We start from the raw sequence: 18329 nt of genomic DNA on the forward strand, positions 1-18329 counted from the left end.
GTTCGTATTGGACAGAGATGAAGGTGATTGGGATGGGGCATAAGGTACGGTTGGTTTAGCCTGGCTTCGCTCCACACCTCAACTCTTTGATGATTCTGCCTCAAAGACGGCGAGCAGACACAGAGGCTGGTTCATCTTTAGCCGCGAGGAGGAGCGAACACATTAGGACCAACAGGGGAGTTTTGTACATGAAACATGCGCTCTGGCCCTCCCAAGTAGACAGGAAGGATAAGGACGGATACAAAAAAAAAAAGATGTGCACCAACAAAATAAATTATGATCAGGAATCAGAAATTTTGAAAAGTATCATTTTCATTCCATCCGCCCGGGTCAACCCCTCACGTTGGCCCACCCAGCCCTTCCTACACCAGGCGCATAAATCAGACCTGCTGTGTAATGTAATGTTATGTACGCATGGTAAGCCTTTAAGCCAGGCAAGCCTGTCTGAGGAGCTCTATCGGGAGGCTATGAAATCAGGAGACCAACTCAACATTTTTGTGGAAGGTGCATGTGTGTGTGTGAGATTGTGTTAGAGGTAGAGTATACATGTGTGAGTGTTTGTATTTGCTTGCTTAATGAGCATGAAGTTTCGTCTCTTCAGAGACAGCAACGAAACATAAGCGGCAGAATTTAAAACAGACTGTACGCTCTGCACACACACACACACACGCACACATACACACACACACACACGAATCACTTCACCAAGCAGGGAGGCGATGCAGGCTAGAATTCCTTTAATCAAGTTGTTTACGATTTTGAGCTTGACGTTGGCTCACTTGGGAACATTTTCTCCCCTTTTAAGACAAAATGTGAAATTATATGAAATTAGAGGCAGCAGCGGGACTCAGGCACTTATGCACTAAAGACACCCCAAGCCTCAATATATCATTTCCATATGCAGAGGCAGACGCAGGGCGGACAAGATCGTCTCTCCTCACTCTCTCTGTTTCTCTTTATGTTCCCGCTCTCCTTCATCCCGGAGTGCGACGAAGGAGGGCGGAAAAAAAAAAGGAGAAATGCAGCGAGGGAAGGGGGTCCTCTGGGTCTAGACTTGTCAGGAAGCACCTGATGTTCATGGCAGAGGCAGAGAGGGGAAAGTCCCCCATGCCTGGTGGTGGTGGGTGGGATGGGCCACACACACACACACACACAGACACACCTCTGTACAGTAAGTTTGACCCCATGAACTGCGTCTATTAGTGCTAGATTACCCCGGCATCATTTTTCATGCACTGTTCAATTTTGAGATTTTGGGCTATTTTTGCTTCCATAAGAATGTCTTCTTTCAGACTAGTGGAAAGAATACATCTAAAATATACATTTAGGTGATTATTTTATTACAATTTGTCTATTTGCATCTGCAGATTTCTCCAAAATTCACCAAAAGTTATCATCAGATAATGCCTCATTTCCATATTTAAACAAACAATTTCAGAAAATGTGTAATACAAAAACTAATTGTCTTAATATGAGTAATCAACTGAGGACGTTTCATGGTGATATCTACTAGTTTTTTCTTTTCTTTTTTTACCCTATTCACCTGCAAAATGTGAATTTTAACAATACATATCTTTAAAGGCCGTTTTCTCAAAATTAGTTTTCTATCAGACTGTTAGCCAGAAATCTCCACCTCAGTACGTACACCATACTTTCCAGTTTCAATCCTATCTATATTCTGAAACTTTCTACCAAAGGATTTGTTTATATATCATTCATAGCCTGATTTATAGAACATTTTATTCCTAAAAACATGGCAAAAATTCATTTTTTTTACGGCTGTTGACAGTATTTTCTGAATTATGGAATGATAAAAAGAGACGACTAATATGTCAACAAAATGAAACAAGAATTTGAACCTGGCTTAATGCAATGTTGAGATTTCTGTTCTGGAAATGTATGCAAATTAGCACATATTTCATAAAATAATACATGATTTGCATAATTAAAACACCATTTCAGAAAACTTGTACTACAAAAATGTCAGTAATCAACTGGGGAAGTTTCATGGTGATATCTATTAGTTAAGTTTTTTTTCCCTGTGTGGCACAACTGATATTTGTTGGATTTTGAGTTAAAGGCAGTGCCAGATAGGCCGAAGTGCTTCTATTACATGTGACCAGTGAATGAGCGACATGCAAAATCTGTGAGTTCAAGTGACAAAGAAAGGAGAGAAATCTCAGGAAGCGATGTGGTAATTACATACTACCGTTTATTGACACAAAAATCAAGTTGAACAGTAGTACACGTGTTGAGTATGTAGCGCATAGTATGCGATTTCGGACGCAGCGTATGATCACAATGCAGAATAATCCCATTTTTATGATAATTGTGGAGCACTGCCATACAATTTCAGAGAGAGTGTGTCTTAATCGTGTATATCTCTCCTCTTTTTGTCTTACAGGGCAGCACGCTGAGGAAGAGGAAGATGTATGAAGAGTTCCTCAGCAAGGTCTCCATCCTTGGTAAGTCTGTGAATATGTACAATAACGTATCAGATAATGAATATGTGTTGAATATGAATATGCATTTACGAATGTAGTGTAGTGTAGATTGTGTTTGCACGTGTGTGCCATGTTTCGCGTTCATTTTAAACTCCGGGGGTCACAGAGTCCAGAGGGCAGGCAGTTAAATCTGCCGAGTGCAACATATACTGTAGATTAGCCCACATAAACACAGGCGCACGTTGTCACACAGAGCCCACAGCTGAGTGAGGTCTGTGTGTATGTACAGTCCTAATCATACTAAAGCCAGTCACACTCTGCAATGTCACTGTGTGGACAATTAAAGAATGGGGAGTTAAGATAAGCCTCTCTTTTTACCCCCGCTGGAATTTGGATAACGCCGGCCCCGCGCAGGCCGTTGGGAGGAGGAACGGCAAATGAGATTCATTCAGACTTTCAAAACGAGTCGCAATTGGAACTGACATCTCATCCCCGTCCACTCGACGGTGTGTGTGCGGTGTATAGAGCGAGGCCATGCCCCCTGTACAGAGTTATTAGCTGGCTGAGTAAACACATACACTCAATTCAGGTCTTAAGAGAAACGTCTCTGCGAGATCCACTCTCTTTTCATTCACCTCCTTTCTTCTGCGTCTCCCTTTTTTTTTTCTCGGCAGCCTTGTCGAGGCCTGCATTCAAAACGCCCGCCTCCCCTCTCTCCGAGTGCTTTTCCTCTCTTCATTCCTCGCTCCGCTTCCCCGCTCTACCTCTTTGAATCGGAGGAGGGGCAGGAGGCGGGAGTGTTTGTGTTTGTCTTTGATTTTTGAGATAGCCACGAAATTGGGTACAAGCCCTTGATGTCGAGGGGCGAAGGAGGAGGAAGGACGGAGGGGAGGGGGGTAAAAACAACATGTTCTTTGTCGCACGTCCCGATGGCCTGTTTCCCCGTGTGCGTCCTATGTGTAGCAGCAAAGGTGATCCAAGTGGGCGCAGGCTCTGCGAAGCGTGTAATGTAGGTTCTTTAGTCAGCACATTCGTGTATCGCGTTACATGCCGAGCTGTTAAGGATCACTACTATAGGAGCTGCTGCCTTTAGCTTGCAGCCAGACAGAGGACATCCATCTGGGGCCCGGCAGACACCACGGCCCCACCGGACGGGACACTGGACACCTCCAAACGATCAGACTTCACCTTAGTTAATCCTAAGAACATACACATTTACACACAAATACATACACACTGGGATCAGTTACTGAGCCCATCAGGAGACAAAAGTCTCAGACAAAGACATTCGGCTGTAGTTTTACGCCTCCAAACACTGAATCATCCTTTTTATCTAGACAAAACTAAAGACGAGGAGTGTTTTCACTGCAGATAAGTCACATTCCACATGTAGATGGACTGTTAAGGTTAGGGAAACAATAATCTACCAAAATTGTGACAGAAGAATGAGCTCATTTGGTGAATCTTGTATTTAGTTAATAGTGGGTCCTCTTTACTATAAATATCAATAGTTCAGAGTTGCTTAAAACTCCTCTGGTTGGAACATTTTTTCCCAGTGAAGATGTGTGACCGTCTGTCTTTTTGGTTTCTGTGTGAAAACCGACAGCTTCTAGAAATATCCCGGGCCTAACCACGTCACCGTACGTGTGGTCGGGCAGTCGGAAAGACAGCTGTCGCCGCCGGCTCTCAGGATCAACAAAAACTGAAAAAGATAGATCCCATTACAGGTTTTGGCTGGACTTGATTCACAAAGGGTCAATTCTCTTCTTGTACATTTAAGGGTATTTTAAAAGAGGAACTATCGTGCTTTTTCCATTTCCTTTGGTGTGTTGTAGAGCTTTTTGTGCATGTAAAAGGTCTGCAAAGCTACAAAGTCCACGCCAAAGGGAGTTACTCTCCCCCACAGAAACACTGCTCCTGAACTGCCTGAAACGCCTTGATTGAAGTCCCGCCTTTTTTTCCCGAAATGTGGTGATGTCACCAAGTAACACATTTGCATAATACCTGCCTAGCAGCTACTTTGGCACACCCTCAAACAAAGCTAGTTAGAGCGGAGCTGGAGTAGAGTCCAAAGAGTTTGGTTCAGTTGACCAATCACAACAGAGTGGGCCAGCTGACCGATCAGAGCGAACTGGGCTTTTTGGGAGGCGGGGCCAGGAGCTCAAACAGAGCGTTTCAGACAGAGGGTGAAAAGAGGTTAAGCAGCACAGCCGGTATGAGAAAAATAAAGCGTTTTTTTAACATTAAAGCATGTAAACATGTTCTAGTAGAAACCCCAAATACAAGTATGAACCTGAAAATGAGCAGGATAGGTCCTCTTTAATAGTACAATCCCATACAATTATAGTCCTGTCCCTGGAGTGTAACTGAATGAACACATTGTACAATAACAGAGGGGAATATTCAGTTTGAATACAGCAGCATTAGATCCTCCCAACGCTTTAGATGCATCTCAACCACTCAACAAACATTCCTCTTATATTGGTATACACTACACTTTATATGTATTTGATTACAGTTCTAGCTGTACATCCTGTGCATATCCACTTTTACAAGCACCAAGCTGATGCTAGTGTCTCTCTCAACGATACCTGACTGTCTTTGGGATAAAACATTAGATCTTCCCGTTATTGTTTGGTCAGACACAGGACAGAATCAGTCTCATTTAGGAGTTTGTTTCAAGGTGTTTTATCTCCACGAGGCTCCACGAGAGGAGGGAGGTGGTGAGGGGGATCTGAGATGTGATGGTCCCTGATGAATGACTGGATTAGCCCGAGGTGGGAATTATCGTTCCCACCAGTTTATTGGACTTGAGTGAGAGACATCCTCTCAGACCGCAGAGCACATAGATCATGTTTGTGTATCTACTGTTCACAGGGTAAATAACACATTGTCCTTACTGATCTGTGTGTAATTTTTCCATTCGCAGAGTCTTTGGATAAGTGGGAACGTCTGACTGTGGCCGATGCTCTGGAGCCCGTTCAGTTCGAGGACGGAGAGAAGATAGTGGTGCAAGGAGAACCTGGCGATGACTTCTTCATTATTACAGAGGTAAGATCTGTAGGAGGGCCTCTGTGTGTGTGTGAAATGTGTGTGAGGGCTTCTGTGTGTGTGTAGAAAAAGAGGGTGAGCTAAGTACAACCGAATGCTGAATAAGACATTTTTAGGTGACCAAACGGTTATAATTAACTTTCATGAACTGAAAACACACTGTGAAAGAGTTAAAGTTGTAAGACGAAAACACTGACAACGCTGTGGTAGCAACCTGCCAATCAGAAGGTAGCCACGCCTTAAAGCATCCCCTGCTTTATGGTCTATTTGACTCTAAATTGGACCATAATTTACTGAATGAACATCATGCTGTATTGAAGACTTGAAACTAGCAATTGAGACCATAAACTCGTGTTTACAATGTTTACTGAGGTAATAAATCAAGAGAGAAGTCGGCTCATTTTCTCATAGACTTCTATACAATCAGACTTCTTTTAGCAACCAGAGGAGTCGCCTCCTGCTGGCTATTAGAGAGAATGCAGGTTTAAGGCACTTCAGCACTGGCTTCACTTTTCAGACCCCGGAGTCGCCCACCGAGTGAGACAGGATGTGCGGTAACTTTCTTTTACTGTCACATTTCCTGTAAAGCTGTACGTGTTGACATAATGAGGCTAGAGACCGTGTGTGTGTCATCAGGTGGGCTCCCGGGTTGATGTACGTTGTCATCACGCAGAGACGTTGGTGGGCTCTGTTTATTGCCACCAGCAGACAGACTGCCCGGTGGTGTCCCCCAGCCCCGGCCCACAACCACCCCCCCTACACTGCAGGCTTTGTGGAGCTGGGGCCCCTAGCGCAGCTTCATGAAGGGCCCCCCTGCCTGTCATCCCAACACACTTTTGATTAACTCCATACTTACACAGCTTTCACCAGGGTCAAGTCAAGAGGGCCCCGTCTAGAGGGGAGTGGGGGTCCCTTTTGTCCTTGCCTTCCTACTCTCATTCTTCTTACTTGAAGGTTAGTCTCTCTCTGTCTGTTGCTCTGTCTATCTGACAGTAGTGCGAGTGAGCAGTGCATCGGTTACAGTGCACGGGAGTGGTTAGGTGAAGCCAGAGGAGGATTTTATCAAAGGTGCTGAGTGATGTTTCGCTCTTTATCCCTCTTTTGGCTCGCTCTGGTTCTCTCTATCCACCTGTGCCCCTCCAGCACAACACTCCTCCTCTCCTTCGCTCTCCCAATTATGCCTCTCTTCAAAGATGCACGTCGCAGTCTGTAAGTATTTGGGCAGTGATATATTTTCTAAGGCTGTCAAAGTTAACGCTAATTCGCTTTAATGCCACTTACGCATTAGCGCAACTTGCAATTTCTTAGGTTGTATGTTTTTAAAGGGGTCCCTTGACCTCTGACCTCAAGATATGTGAATGAAAATGGGTTGTATGGGTACCCACGAGTCTCCCCTTTACAGACATGCCCACTTTATGATAATCACATGCAATTTTGGGGCAAGTCATAGTCAAGTCAGCACACTGACACACTGACAGCTGTTGTTGCCTGTTGGGCTGCAGTTTGCCATGTTATGATTTGAGCATATTTTTAATGCTAAATGCAGTACCTGTGAGGGTTTCTGGACAATATTTGTCATTGTTTTATGTTATAGGATTTCCAATAATAAATATATACATATATTTGCATAAAGCAGCATATTTGCCCGCTCCCACGTTGATGAGGGGATTAAATACTTGAAAAATCTCCCTTTAAGGTACATTTTGAACAGATAAAATATGCAAAGTACTTCGAAGTACTAAGTGCAAAAGCACTGAGTGTATTGAATTAAAAAATATTGTGTTTTACTGCTTATGAATTAAACTTTTTTTATATATAAGAAGAATGTTTTATTTATTCTTTCAAAAATAACAGTCTTGCTTTAAAGCTGAAAAGTCTCTCGTAGAACATTGTTTCATATCAAATCTAATATGCTAAAGTACAAAACAACAAAAGAATGTATCCCAGTCCAAACATTTATAGACTGAACTGTATATATACATTTATTTTGTGTTCACCGAACATTATCCGACCAGTGTTGGTCACAGTTTGAAGCCTCCTGAAGCTGCAGAAATCCTTTAAAAGCCCGTTTGACTATGCAGAAAGAGGAACCCAATTGGGGTTTAGGGCACAAATATAGCAGTAGCAATGCATGACTCATCAAACTGAGACTTGTACATCCCAGAGAGGAGAAAGGGGAAATATGCAGGGGAATCTGGGGGATTAGAGGATGGAGGAGACGGAGGAGAGACAGAGATGGAGTCTCAGCTCAGTCCAGTATGTCACACCAAACACTGTGAGCCTCACCCAACACTAGTTTTTGTCTCTTTCTTTAATCCCCTTTTTCCTTTTCTCCTGTCTATCTTCCATTTTCCTCTAAGCTCTCTCTCTCTCGGTCCCTCCCTTCCTCGCTCTCTCCGTCTCTCGTGCAGCATGGCCCGACTTTCCCAGAGCAGGGTGGACTGTGGTGGAATGTGTGCTGCCGAGTTTCACACGGGGTCAGGAGATCCAGCCTCTCCTGGGAGGGAGACCAGAGAGAGAGAGAGAGAGAGAGAGAGAGAGAGAGAGGAAGGATGAGTCAAAGAGGGCAGGGAGGGACATATACGGAGAGAGAGGTTCATTCGAAAAGGAGAGAAGGATTTTGTCAGTCTTGCGACAACTTTCCTCACTCACTGTCCTCTCTTCTTCGCGTGCACACCGAGATGTCAGGGCTTTGTTCCAACAGAACTTTTCTGTCTCCTCTCTCCACCACTCTTCTGTTGTTTCTGTGGTTTTCAAAGTCAAAGACAAACCCCACAATTACATGCTGCTGATGAGGAGGATGAACAAAAGGGGAGGTATAGAGGCATCACTTTCTTTGCCTGCCTGGGGAGGAATGGAGCCCTAATGAAAAGTGACATGTTTACATTTTTTTTCCCCTCACGCTGTACAAACAATCCTTTACAGAACTCCGGGGGCCGTGAAGACTCAGCCTCACCTTCCCTCTCTTATGTCCCTACCTACCCAACATGCACGCTCTTTCTCCCTCATGCTCATACACTCAAGTTGTCCGTGCTCTCTCCACTGCCAACTAAAATGGTGCATGTGAAAAGAGGGAGGAGGGATAAAGGACACTTGTTGAACATCAGTGAGAGTTTTGAAACTGCGTTGGACATGCTGCTTCACATGCTTTCTTTTCAGTTTTCTTTACTTGAAAATTGGGACAAAGTTGCTGTTTTGTCACAAGTATAAACCCCCTTTCAGACTTCTCTTAACGCTAATGTAATGGCAATTATACAACTCTTAACACCGTGCGCCTCTATTTGCCCGACACACGATCTAGTCGCTCACAGTTTCCAACACAGCTCAACAAACAAATGTCTACCAGGCCGTGTGTCAGTGGTGTGTGGCAGTCATCAGAGGTGACGCTCACTGCTGCATTTAAAGGAGGAACCTAATTACTCAACAAGCAGCAGCTGTGCCAATCAGCTCACCTGGCTCTGATCTCATGAGCCACCCCCACACCTGTCTCTCTCTCTGCTGCAGCTGATTGCCGACCATGCTCACCTACGCGGTCTTATTTTTAATCTTTAAGTCATGATGTCAAAGTGGAGTTACTAGACTTTTTTGATTTTGAAGGGAAGTCAATCACACTCATGACTCGAGTCTCACTCAATTCAGGGTAGGACAAATAAATAAACCGAGAGCTGATTTCACTTCAATGTTGTGCTTCATTCCAACCGTCAAAAATTCTAAATGTCATTATTTTACTTTTTTATTGTCATCTACTGTATAGTGGCAGTTTCAGGCAGTTCAAGAGCAGCAAAAGCATAATAAGTCCCCTTTAATCATTTTTGAATAAACAAGCGAACAGCACTCTGTTCAGCTGCGGGGGCGGGGCTTCAGGGCTCTGCAGACTGAGACGAGCATGTCGTCTGCAGCGGGCAGACCGGGGCTCATTAGTTCACTTTTGCTGCTGCTGGATCCTGGATATATCCTACTAACGTTACAACCAAACTCGGTTCTTGACACTGCTGCAAGCAGCACTTCCTTGGGGTTGAACAGTCGGCCCGCTCCGAACAGGCACGAGCCCCCGACAATTGATTGAAAATTGAGTAAAATCAAGTGAGGGCTGTTCGTCCTCGTGTCATCCTCTCTGCTAGTGCATTCACTCTCATCTCCTCCCATCATCAATCTAAACAGCAACTCAGTGTGTTATCTCAGATTTGTCCTTCGACCCAACACAAAAGTAATCCCACTGAGGGGATCTAAAGGGTCCCTGTGGGTCTACAATACATCGCCTGGCTGTTACTGTAACCTACGTGTGCGTGCGCTGGAGTGCAATTTAGCTAATGGAGCTTAACGCCGCTGTTATAGACTGAAAATCAATGCAGCTAATGAATGAAGACATTTTTGAGTGCAAGCACAGGAACAAAAGGTGAAGATTAACAGGTCTTAATTGGGCGAAACCATTTTTTGAGTAATTTGAAAAGCATCCTTTAGGTCGTGCAAGGGTGCAATCTTTGTGTGTGTGCGTGTTGATGTTGGAGTGAGAAGGTGCAGACACTGCCGGCGCTGGGTGGCCTCGTGAACAGGCTACTCAGGATATCACCTTTCTTCCTCCATCTCTCTCTCTCTCTCTCTCTCTCTGTGTGCCTGTTGTTGATCCAACAGTTGTTACTTCCTCCATGCAAGACGTTACATTTTGACATGTCGCCACGAGCCGACTCGCTACGCTCTGCGTGTGGTATGTGTGTTTTGGTTAAGGAGTGTTATAGCAACAGCAACATCACGTAGTAGTGATAATTTATTACTTCTGCTCTTTAAGTTGGCTCGCACCGTTTCCTTTCTCCTCACTCTATTTCTCAGTGACCTCATTCATTCATGCTTTCTGTTTGTCTTGCTTTCTCTCTCTGCCTTTTCTCCTCCACTATCTTGCCGGTCCTTCGCTCCCTGCGTCGGGCAGCGTGGCGAGGGGGGGGTGATCCTCAATGTTTATAAAAGAAATATCTGTGGAGCAGAGCGCTGCCCCTGGGGTGGTACAGTACGCGATGGTTATCTGGACCACACCGGTAGAGGCCTGCTCACCAGTGAACAACTGTACTTTGACGGCGCTGCGCTGTCTCACTTTCTTTGTTTGGACATGAATGGAAAGGAGAGGAATCAACTGGTTGTAAACACAGGAGCTTCGATGCCTGCGCCCTCCCCCCTATTCACCCCCTAGTCACTTTATGAATAACCTTCACTCAACAGTCATAGCTAACTATCTGTAATTGCAATTTGTGCATAAAAATAGCTGAAAGTCAAAAAAAAAAGTCCAAATATTGCAAAAAAAGTTTTATGCTTGGCTGAAGTGGAGATGGAAACAGACTTAAAGGTGCTCTATATGAGATTGGGAGCATTTCTAAATGCTAAGAGTGAAAACTGACAGAGCTAACAGTGTTAACCTGAGGGGGAACCGGAAGGTGGGTGCTACACTTCTGCAACGACGACGTTATCAGCTGTAACCGCCGTATGAGAGCAGTGCAGAGCGGCGGCCGTGAGCTAGCCAGTGGGGCACGCTTACATGCACGAACATGCACTAAAAGCATGCGCGGCTGGCCCGGCTATGTCAACAAAGCACGGAGAAGATCTGATTACAACACACACAGAGGGGAGAGAGACTTCATTCTCTGCTCAGGTAGACATGACTCCTCTTCTTTACATTTTACATAACAAATAGTGGTTTGCTGCTCTATTAATGCTCTGGATATCGTATAGAGAACCTAACAAATAAACCATGACAGACATGAAGCATGTGACTTATCTGTCAAACGCTGCAAACATCACATATGTGTGGACTGGAGAATTAGCGCCACCAGCTGTTTATCGCTATGTGCTCATCTCCTAATGTGTGCATATCTGTAGTGGATGGAAACTTTCTTTTGCCAATTTCCTGGAAATTATCGTTAAAATTTGTGCTCCATGTGGATGGACACCTGTCTTGTGAGAGTAGAATGTTTTTATGTATTTCTCACATTCTCATGAACGCGATATCTCAGGAGCGCTTTGAGGGAATTTCTTCAAATTTGGCACAAACATCCACTTGGACTCAGGTGGTCAAAAGTCAAGGTCACTGTGACCTCACAAAACGTTCATACGCTATGACAATTTCACACAAATGTCTAATAGGATAAAATGATGAAGTGATGACATTTTGGACAGACATGGATGTAAACTGCATCTTGATTGGTTGGCCGAGGCATACAGTTTGTAGTTTATAATTCTATTTTGAAGCATTTTTATACCTTAATAGATAGCGGACGGCAGAGAGATGAAAGGAAATGAGGGGAGAGAGAGATCGGGTATGACATGCAACAAAGGGCCAACGAGTAGAACTTTAGAGATAAACACTAATTCAACCCATGTCTTTGAATCCGCCCAATGAGGGTATAAGTGTCGTAATTTCCCTCTTCCTCCGTGTGACGTAGACGTAGCAGTCCAGTAGTCACCCCCCCTGCGCCTCCTTCTTCCTCTTGCGGTGTTCACATTGTGGCTTAAATGCCATACCGTAGGAAATGAAAAGGCTTCACTAGTCAGCCTAGCAGCATTTCAGTCCACCACAAAAGCAAACTGTGAAACACCAGCCTTCTCTCTGATAATATGCACATAAGGAGTTAGGCAGCAGCATTAGGACCCATTAGGACTCATGCTCAGAGAAGTTCAGATAACTGTCCTGGGCGATCAGTTCAGCTACTGAGGCTGGCTAATCTTTAATCAGTCGGCCTAATCAGAGAAATTTCATGCAGTAGCCAAGTGATTGGACATGTCCAATAACTAATATCGTACAAATATTCCTTGTTTGTGCACTATTACTTCAGAAAAAAAAAAGTATCTGTGTGCTAGACATTTTCCCACAGTGGCGTACTTCCACAAGCCAGATTTGAGGTGCAGTTTATTTTCAGTACTATTATGCTAGAAGTTGCTTGTTAAAAATAGAAGTCATTGGGAATCGTCTAGCCAAAATAAAAAAATATAAAAAGTTCAGGAACGTCCTCGACACTCAACAGTTGCAGCAGTTGTCTCTGAACAGAAATGCAGTTGTGCAGGGAATAAATGTCACTTTTACAGAAGCATACATGTGTGACTCTGAGAGGGAACACGTCAGTCAGCCCCCCAACAACTCTTAACACCACCTTCAGCCATGCTCAGCGACATTATCACCGCCCTCTTTCCCACCACATAGCTAAATTCACCCTGCTGCATGGCGTGTGTGCTGGTCATGGCATTACGGGACAGTTTGGTCGCCTCTCACACACGCTATGCCCCATTTACTTGAACAGTATCCCCCCACTTCTCTCCACAGTTCATTTAAAGCACAAACCCACTAAGTCACACACGTATCCCTTTCACTGAAACACAGCCTCACCTTTGTGTTGCCGCTGTAAAGAGCTGGCGGTTTTGGGGGGGGGTTCTCATTAAAGCTCATTATATTCATATTTAGCATTATTAGCCTGGTCAGCAGAAGGAGCAGAGGGAGCACAGAGGGATTAGAGACAGGCACGGAGTGCTGGAACGGTCAAGTCTGTTTTGCGACACGGTCCAAGACAAGCTGGGAAATTCCCCTGCCGATTTCTTACCAGCTACCAATTTACAGCTGAACTTTGGTACGTGTTAATGTCTCGACGTCGACATTGAAAACACAAATTCTACCTCTGTTTAAACACATGCACTCCAAACGTATGCTCCATCACACACAAACCAGCTGATTAAACTGTTGTCAGGCCAATAAATAGGCGTTATCGGTCGCTATGAGCACCATAGATGTGGGTCAATAGGGGCATACCACACCTACTAGTAGGTTTTATCATCAATTCACATGGTAGATCACCAAAAGAAGGTATAAAAGAACACGACAGCAACCTCTAATGATCGTAGTAATTATGACAGGAGCAGAAGCAGAAGTCAGGTACTGTAGTATAGACAGTATGAAACTACATAGGAAGGTCGGAGGCAACGGATGTGACACAAAACGCGGTTTTCACCCAGGAGACTGCAGTTGGCAAGCGTGAAGTTTCGCTTTCACTTTTGAAACGTAGTGTGTTTTTGTTGTCTATACCTAAAAAAGTTGTCGTTTTGTTGCCTAAACCTAAAGAAACCTTTTTGTTTGTGTTCAAAATGTAACGCTTTTAAGTTTCGCTTTCACTTTTGAAACCTCGTTATTTTAAGCCAAAACCCGATGTTTTCTTAATTTAACTAAGTGTTGCTTAAACCTAAAGAAGCCTTTTTGTCTGTGTTCACAACGTAACATTTCAAGCAGTTTTACCTGTTAGAATGTGTTGCTTTTGAGTTTCGCTTTCATTTTTACAATTTAGTAGGCCCCTAATGACTCACTACGGTGTTTATAGCGACTGATAACGTCTGTTTACTGGCCTGATAACAGTCGAATTGGGTGCCAAACAGCCATGCTTTTGAGAAACTCGTGCAGTGCCCGTTCAAAAAAATGTCCGTTCAGAACTGGCCGAATGCTTGACCTGTGGTGTTGCTGCTTGCAGCTCTCTCTCTCTCTCTCTCTCTCTCTCTCTCTCTCTCTCTCTAGAACCGCTCGTTCTAACAACTTCCCACTCGACACTGCGCTTCTTTGCATGGGTCGTGAGAAGTTAAGAAGAGTTCGGTTGTAACGTTTTATCCAGCATCCATGTAATGTAGGCTGTAACGTTAGTATAAGTGCAGTCTGCTCGCTGCAGAAGTGAAGAAAAGTTTGGTTGTAATGTTATCCAGTGTTAGAGGGCTATATCCAGGATCAGTGAACTTAGGCGCGGTCTGTCTACTGCAGACGACATGCTGGATTCAGTCTGCAGAGCCCTGAAGCCCCGCCACCACTGATGGTTGCTTGTGTATTCAAAGTTTATTAATATCGAGCGTTTTGCGTATCCAAATTGCACCAAATTCGACAAAGCACTCCGTGGGGTCCCCAGCAATACACCCGTCAAGTGTGAAGTCGATCGGATGATCAGTTCTCGAGATATGCGAAGGACACACCCACATACACACAGACAGAGATTCCTCGCTTTATAGTGAGATGCATTGTCAAGTGTTAATGTGGGCTTCGAGTTCAACTCCAAACACTAAGTGGTCGCTCATATGCAACGATAAATATCCAAACATGAGCTCATTCACACACAAAGTTTGTCAGCAGCTGCAGGACACGACAGCATGAGCTGTTATCATCTGTTGGGCAGAGTCAACGGAAATCAAATTTCCTGCGTTATACTTTTTCAATGACTCACACAGCAGCAACCAGCGGGCGACGGTAATACGCGTAGCGAGGTCGGCGGTAGAGTCCAGTCAGTCGCTCCAGCAGACATCAGCTGTTGATTTTCTCACTGCATGTGTGTGTTTGCGTGCGAGTTAGTGTTTCACTCTGACTCCATCTGGGTTCCTTGTTATCGTCGCCTGCAGAGTAGACTGTGTGGTTTAGTGACATGCTGTTGGAGCATACAGCAACTTGGGGCTTGCACATGAAAGTGTGTTTTAGGGTCATTTAAGGACACTATAACGGAGCTCCGTCAGTCTTGGACGATGCCGTTGTTTCCATTTTATGGGTGAATGCTGATAAAGGGGGATTATGTGATGGAGACACTGAGGGATCAGTTCAGCTTCTCGTGGGTTTAGATGTTTGTATTTATTACACTGTTAAGCAGAACCAAATCAGAATTTGCACGATGGAATATCTGAGTTGTTTTGTGTTTCTTGTCCCACAGAACAGGTGTCCGTCCCACAGGAAAGTGGGCTAAATCCTGTGCACCTGTGTTCTTATGAAGCAAAGGAATTTCTCCTCGGCTCCTTAATCCTCCTGACGATTTTCAGCCCCTCGCTAAATAACTCCTCCTTTTTTCTTTCTCTCCCACCCCCTCCTTTCCTTTCTCCTCCATCTCTCCCCTCTTCACCAACAACCCCCCCCCCCCCCCACCCCCTTTTTATTGCTCTCCCTCTCATCCTGTTATTTCTCTTTGTCTTTCCTCCAACTCTCCTTTTCTTCTCCGTCTCCAGGGAATAGCCTCTGTTCTGCAGCGCAGGTCTGACAACGAGGAGTACGTGGAGGTCGGACGCCTCGGACCCTCCGACTACTTTGGTGAGTGGGCCGACGAAGCCTTTTCCCTCCCCAGTTTGGCACCGCACATAAAAAAAACGATGCATCGAAACAATAACTGCTTTATATTACAGCTGATATTTAGCATTAGAAATATAAATTGTGCAAGTGGAAACACAAAAATAGCGACTATAATAGAGGAAAACCTTGGGAAGGAGAGGTCGCCTGTAACAATTAAGAACTTACTGTATGTGTTGCATTTGCAACACAGAGCAAAGTTGTTGTTGCACCTAGAGGAACAAATAGTAAAGAGTGTGGACACGGGCTATTTTGTGAACACGTGCCAACTGAAATGGTATGGTGTCACGTCATATCACGTGTGTTTTCATGACAAAACGTTGTTTAGAGATCTCATCGGAGATCCCTCCTGGTGAATGATCTTGTTGTGTGTGACCCCCTGTCTCTGGTCACGTATCATGTAGTGTGAAAACCACAACGACTTCAAGACTAACAAGAAAGCAAGTTGTGTTGCATGAACAGTACGGGGATCTGACGACTGTGAAAGTCGTGTAGTATGACCTTAGCTTTAGTTGTCATTCACAAAAAGAAGTCCGTTTTATATTTGAATGCATCAGACAACATTAATTGTCATTCATTGATTTCCCTCTCTCCCTCTCCCTCCTCCAGGTGAAATCGCCCTGCTGTTGAACCGTCCCAGGGCGGCCACCGTGGTCGCTCGCGGCCCGCTCAAGTGCGTGAAGCTGGACCGGCCCCGCTTCGAGCGCGTGCTGGGGCCGTGCTCGGAGATCCTCAAGAGGAACATCCAGAGATACAACAGCTTCATCTCCCTCACCGTGTGACACGTCGGCCCCTCTCTGGGCCCCACCAGCAGGGGTGGGCGGCATCAGCATCAGAGTTTTGGTTCTGTGGGTGGGAAGAGGTGAGGAGTACGGGGGTAAAGGACACGGGTTTTACATCCACAACTACAGGGCGCCTTTTCATTTACATTTTGTTTCTTATTTTTCTTTCGATCTTGTTGCACTTTGACTTGACCTGTGCTGTCACGTAGCTTTATGTCCAAAACACCAACATGCAAGGAGTGTAAAAATCAGAGCGAGGACGGAGATCATTCAACTCATTCTATACTGTAAATGAGTCACATATACAGCGTGGCAACTGTATGCGATGCATGCTTCTAGACTGACAAAGAATGGCGTTTGCACTTTGGTGAATTTATGAAGGGTACGGATGAATTCAGGAAATAAGGAGGAAGTAAAGTTGACGTGTTTACGTGCAGCGGGAGGAAGTGAGCACACGTTTTTTCACTGGCCTTTTTTTTTTTTCACTTGTTCTGGGTGTGAGTGGTGCCATTTCTAGGTCAAATCAGACCCGCACTACACCGACCTCTGTTCCCCTGAAACGTAGCTGTAGAGGTGTGAAGAAAAATAAAGTTTCATTTTTTTAGTGCTTCTGCTTTGTTGCTTTTACTGCTATTATCAGTTGGGGGGTTTTAAAGGCAGCGATACGTTGAAGATTTTAATATTATGTCAGCCAAATTAACAAGAAATCCTCTCTGTCTCAATAATCCCTGAAGCGGCTCAGTTTGATCTGTGAGCTGTGGGACTCCAAAGGAGCAGTAGTGGGATCAGTCCGGTCCACACACACACACACTGAAACACACTGACATGAAACACACAACCATATATGCTTACACTGTCTCAGGACTATATGAATCTTCAACACACACACACACAGGTCTTTCCTGATGCTTTATTTCTAAGCTGATTTTGTTCTGCTTTAAACTGCTAGATGAACGCTTTTGCACCACTTTAGAGTTTGTAACGTCGGGTCAATACAGAAGTTTGATTTAGCCGTTTTTAAAGACATGACTTGTATGTTATAAATATATAAAATAAAAGATATACTTGTGTTGGCTTTCCTTTGATCTACTCTGTAATCTTGTCAAAGTTGCACAACTGACCCAGCGACTGATGTTGTATAAAACGGGACCTCATGAAAAGAATCTTTCTATATTCTCTCTGTCTCTGTATGTCTTTGTTTCAACTGTCGAACCATCTTGAGCAAATAAAGATACGCTTCTGAAATACTCTTGATTTGAGTCGTTATTTTACTCTTGATCAGCCCCTCCTCGTCCCTGTAAATGTGACTCTTTTTCACATTTCTTTCCCGTCGTTTATCCCAACTTCTGGCATCCTCTCTTCCTCTCCTGACTGGACTTAGTTTTCTCTCTTTCCCTTTATCTCATCTCATGCCCTGACCCCTTAATATTATGCTGCATCTCTATTAGGGCTGTCAAAGTTAAGTTAAGTTAAGTTATTTTAACACCACTAATTTCTTTAGCGCATTAACGCAACTTGCGATTATACTAGAAATAAGGAATCCATTGGTACCAACCATGTCATGCTAGATTGTCGAAGACAAGGAGGTTCAATAACGCTCCAAACTTTGGCGAGGAAAAACTGTCAGGGCCATTTTCAAAGGGGTCCCTTGACCTCTGACCTCAAGATATGTGAATGTAAATGGGTTCTATGGGTACCCACGAGTCTCCCCTTTACAGACATGCCCACTTTAGGATAATCACATGCAGTTTGGGGCAAGTCATAGTCAAGTCAGCACACTGACACACTGACAGCTGTTGTTGCCTGTTGGGCTGCAGTTTGCCATGTTATGATAAATGCAGTACCTGTGAGGGTTTCTGGACAATATCTGTCATTGTTTTGTGTTGTTAATCGATTTCCAATAATAAATATATACATATATTTGCATAAAGCAGCATATTTGTC

The 18329-nt window shown here is 44.3% G+C and overlaps 1 protein-coding gene and 1 long non-coding RNA gene across 5 annotated transcripts in view; one reads left to right on the forward strand and one right to left on the reverse strand.

Moving 5' to 3' along the window:
• The window catches only part of prkar1b (protein kinase, cAMP-dependent, regulatory, type I, beta), an 80225-nt gene extending 62593 nt beyond the window's left edge, over positions 1-17632 (forward strand). For all 3 annotated transcript variants that reach the window (XM_037791717.1, XM_037791718.1, XM_037791719.1), the window contains 4 exons: positions 2405-2465; positions 5374-5495; positions 15486-15567; positions 16213-17632. In XM_037791717.1, the coding sequence (XP_037647645.1) occupies positions 2405-2465; positions 5374-5495; positions 15486-15567; positions 16213-16385 (438 nt within the window). In that variant the 3' untranslated portion in view covers positions 16386-17632. The remainder of the gene's footprint in view (positions 1-2404; positions 2466-5373; positions 5496-15485; positions 15568-16212) is intronic.
• Positions 7430-8936, reverse strand: LOC119501408. 2 transcript variants are annotated; one of them, XR_005209818.1, is made up of 3 exons: positions 8762-8936; positions 8148-8239; positions 7430-7992 (listed from the first exon to the last, which is right to left on the reverse strand). It is a non-coding gene; the product is annotated as an uncharacterized LOC119501408 (long non-coding RNA). The 2 variants fall into 2 exon arrangements; XR_005209817.1 differs by lacking the exon at positions 8762-8936 and having other exon boundaries at positions 8148-8754.
• Positions 17633-18329: the final 697 nt, after the last annotated feature.

This window comes from Sebastes umbrosus, chromosome 14 (assembly GCF_015220745.1).
Source record: "Sebastes umbrosus isolate fSebUmb1 chromosome 14, fSebUmb1.pri, whole genome shotgun sequence".
In the NCBI taxonomy this organism is placed as follows: domain Eukaryota; kingdom Metazoa; phylum Chordata; class Actinopteri; order Perciformes; family Sebastidae; genus Sebastes; species Sebastes umbrosus.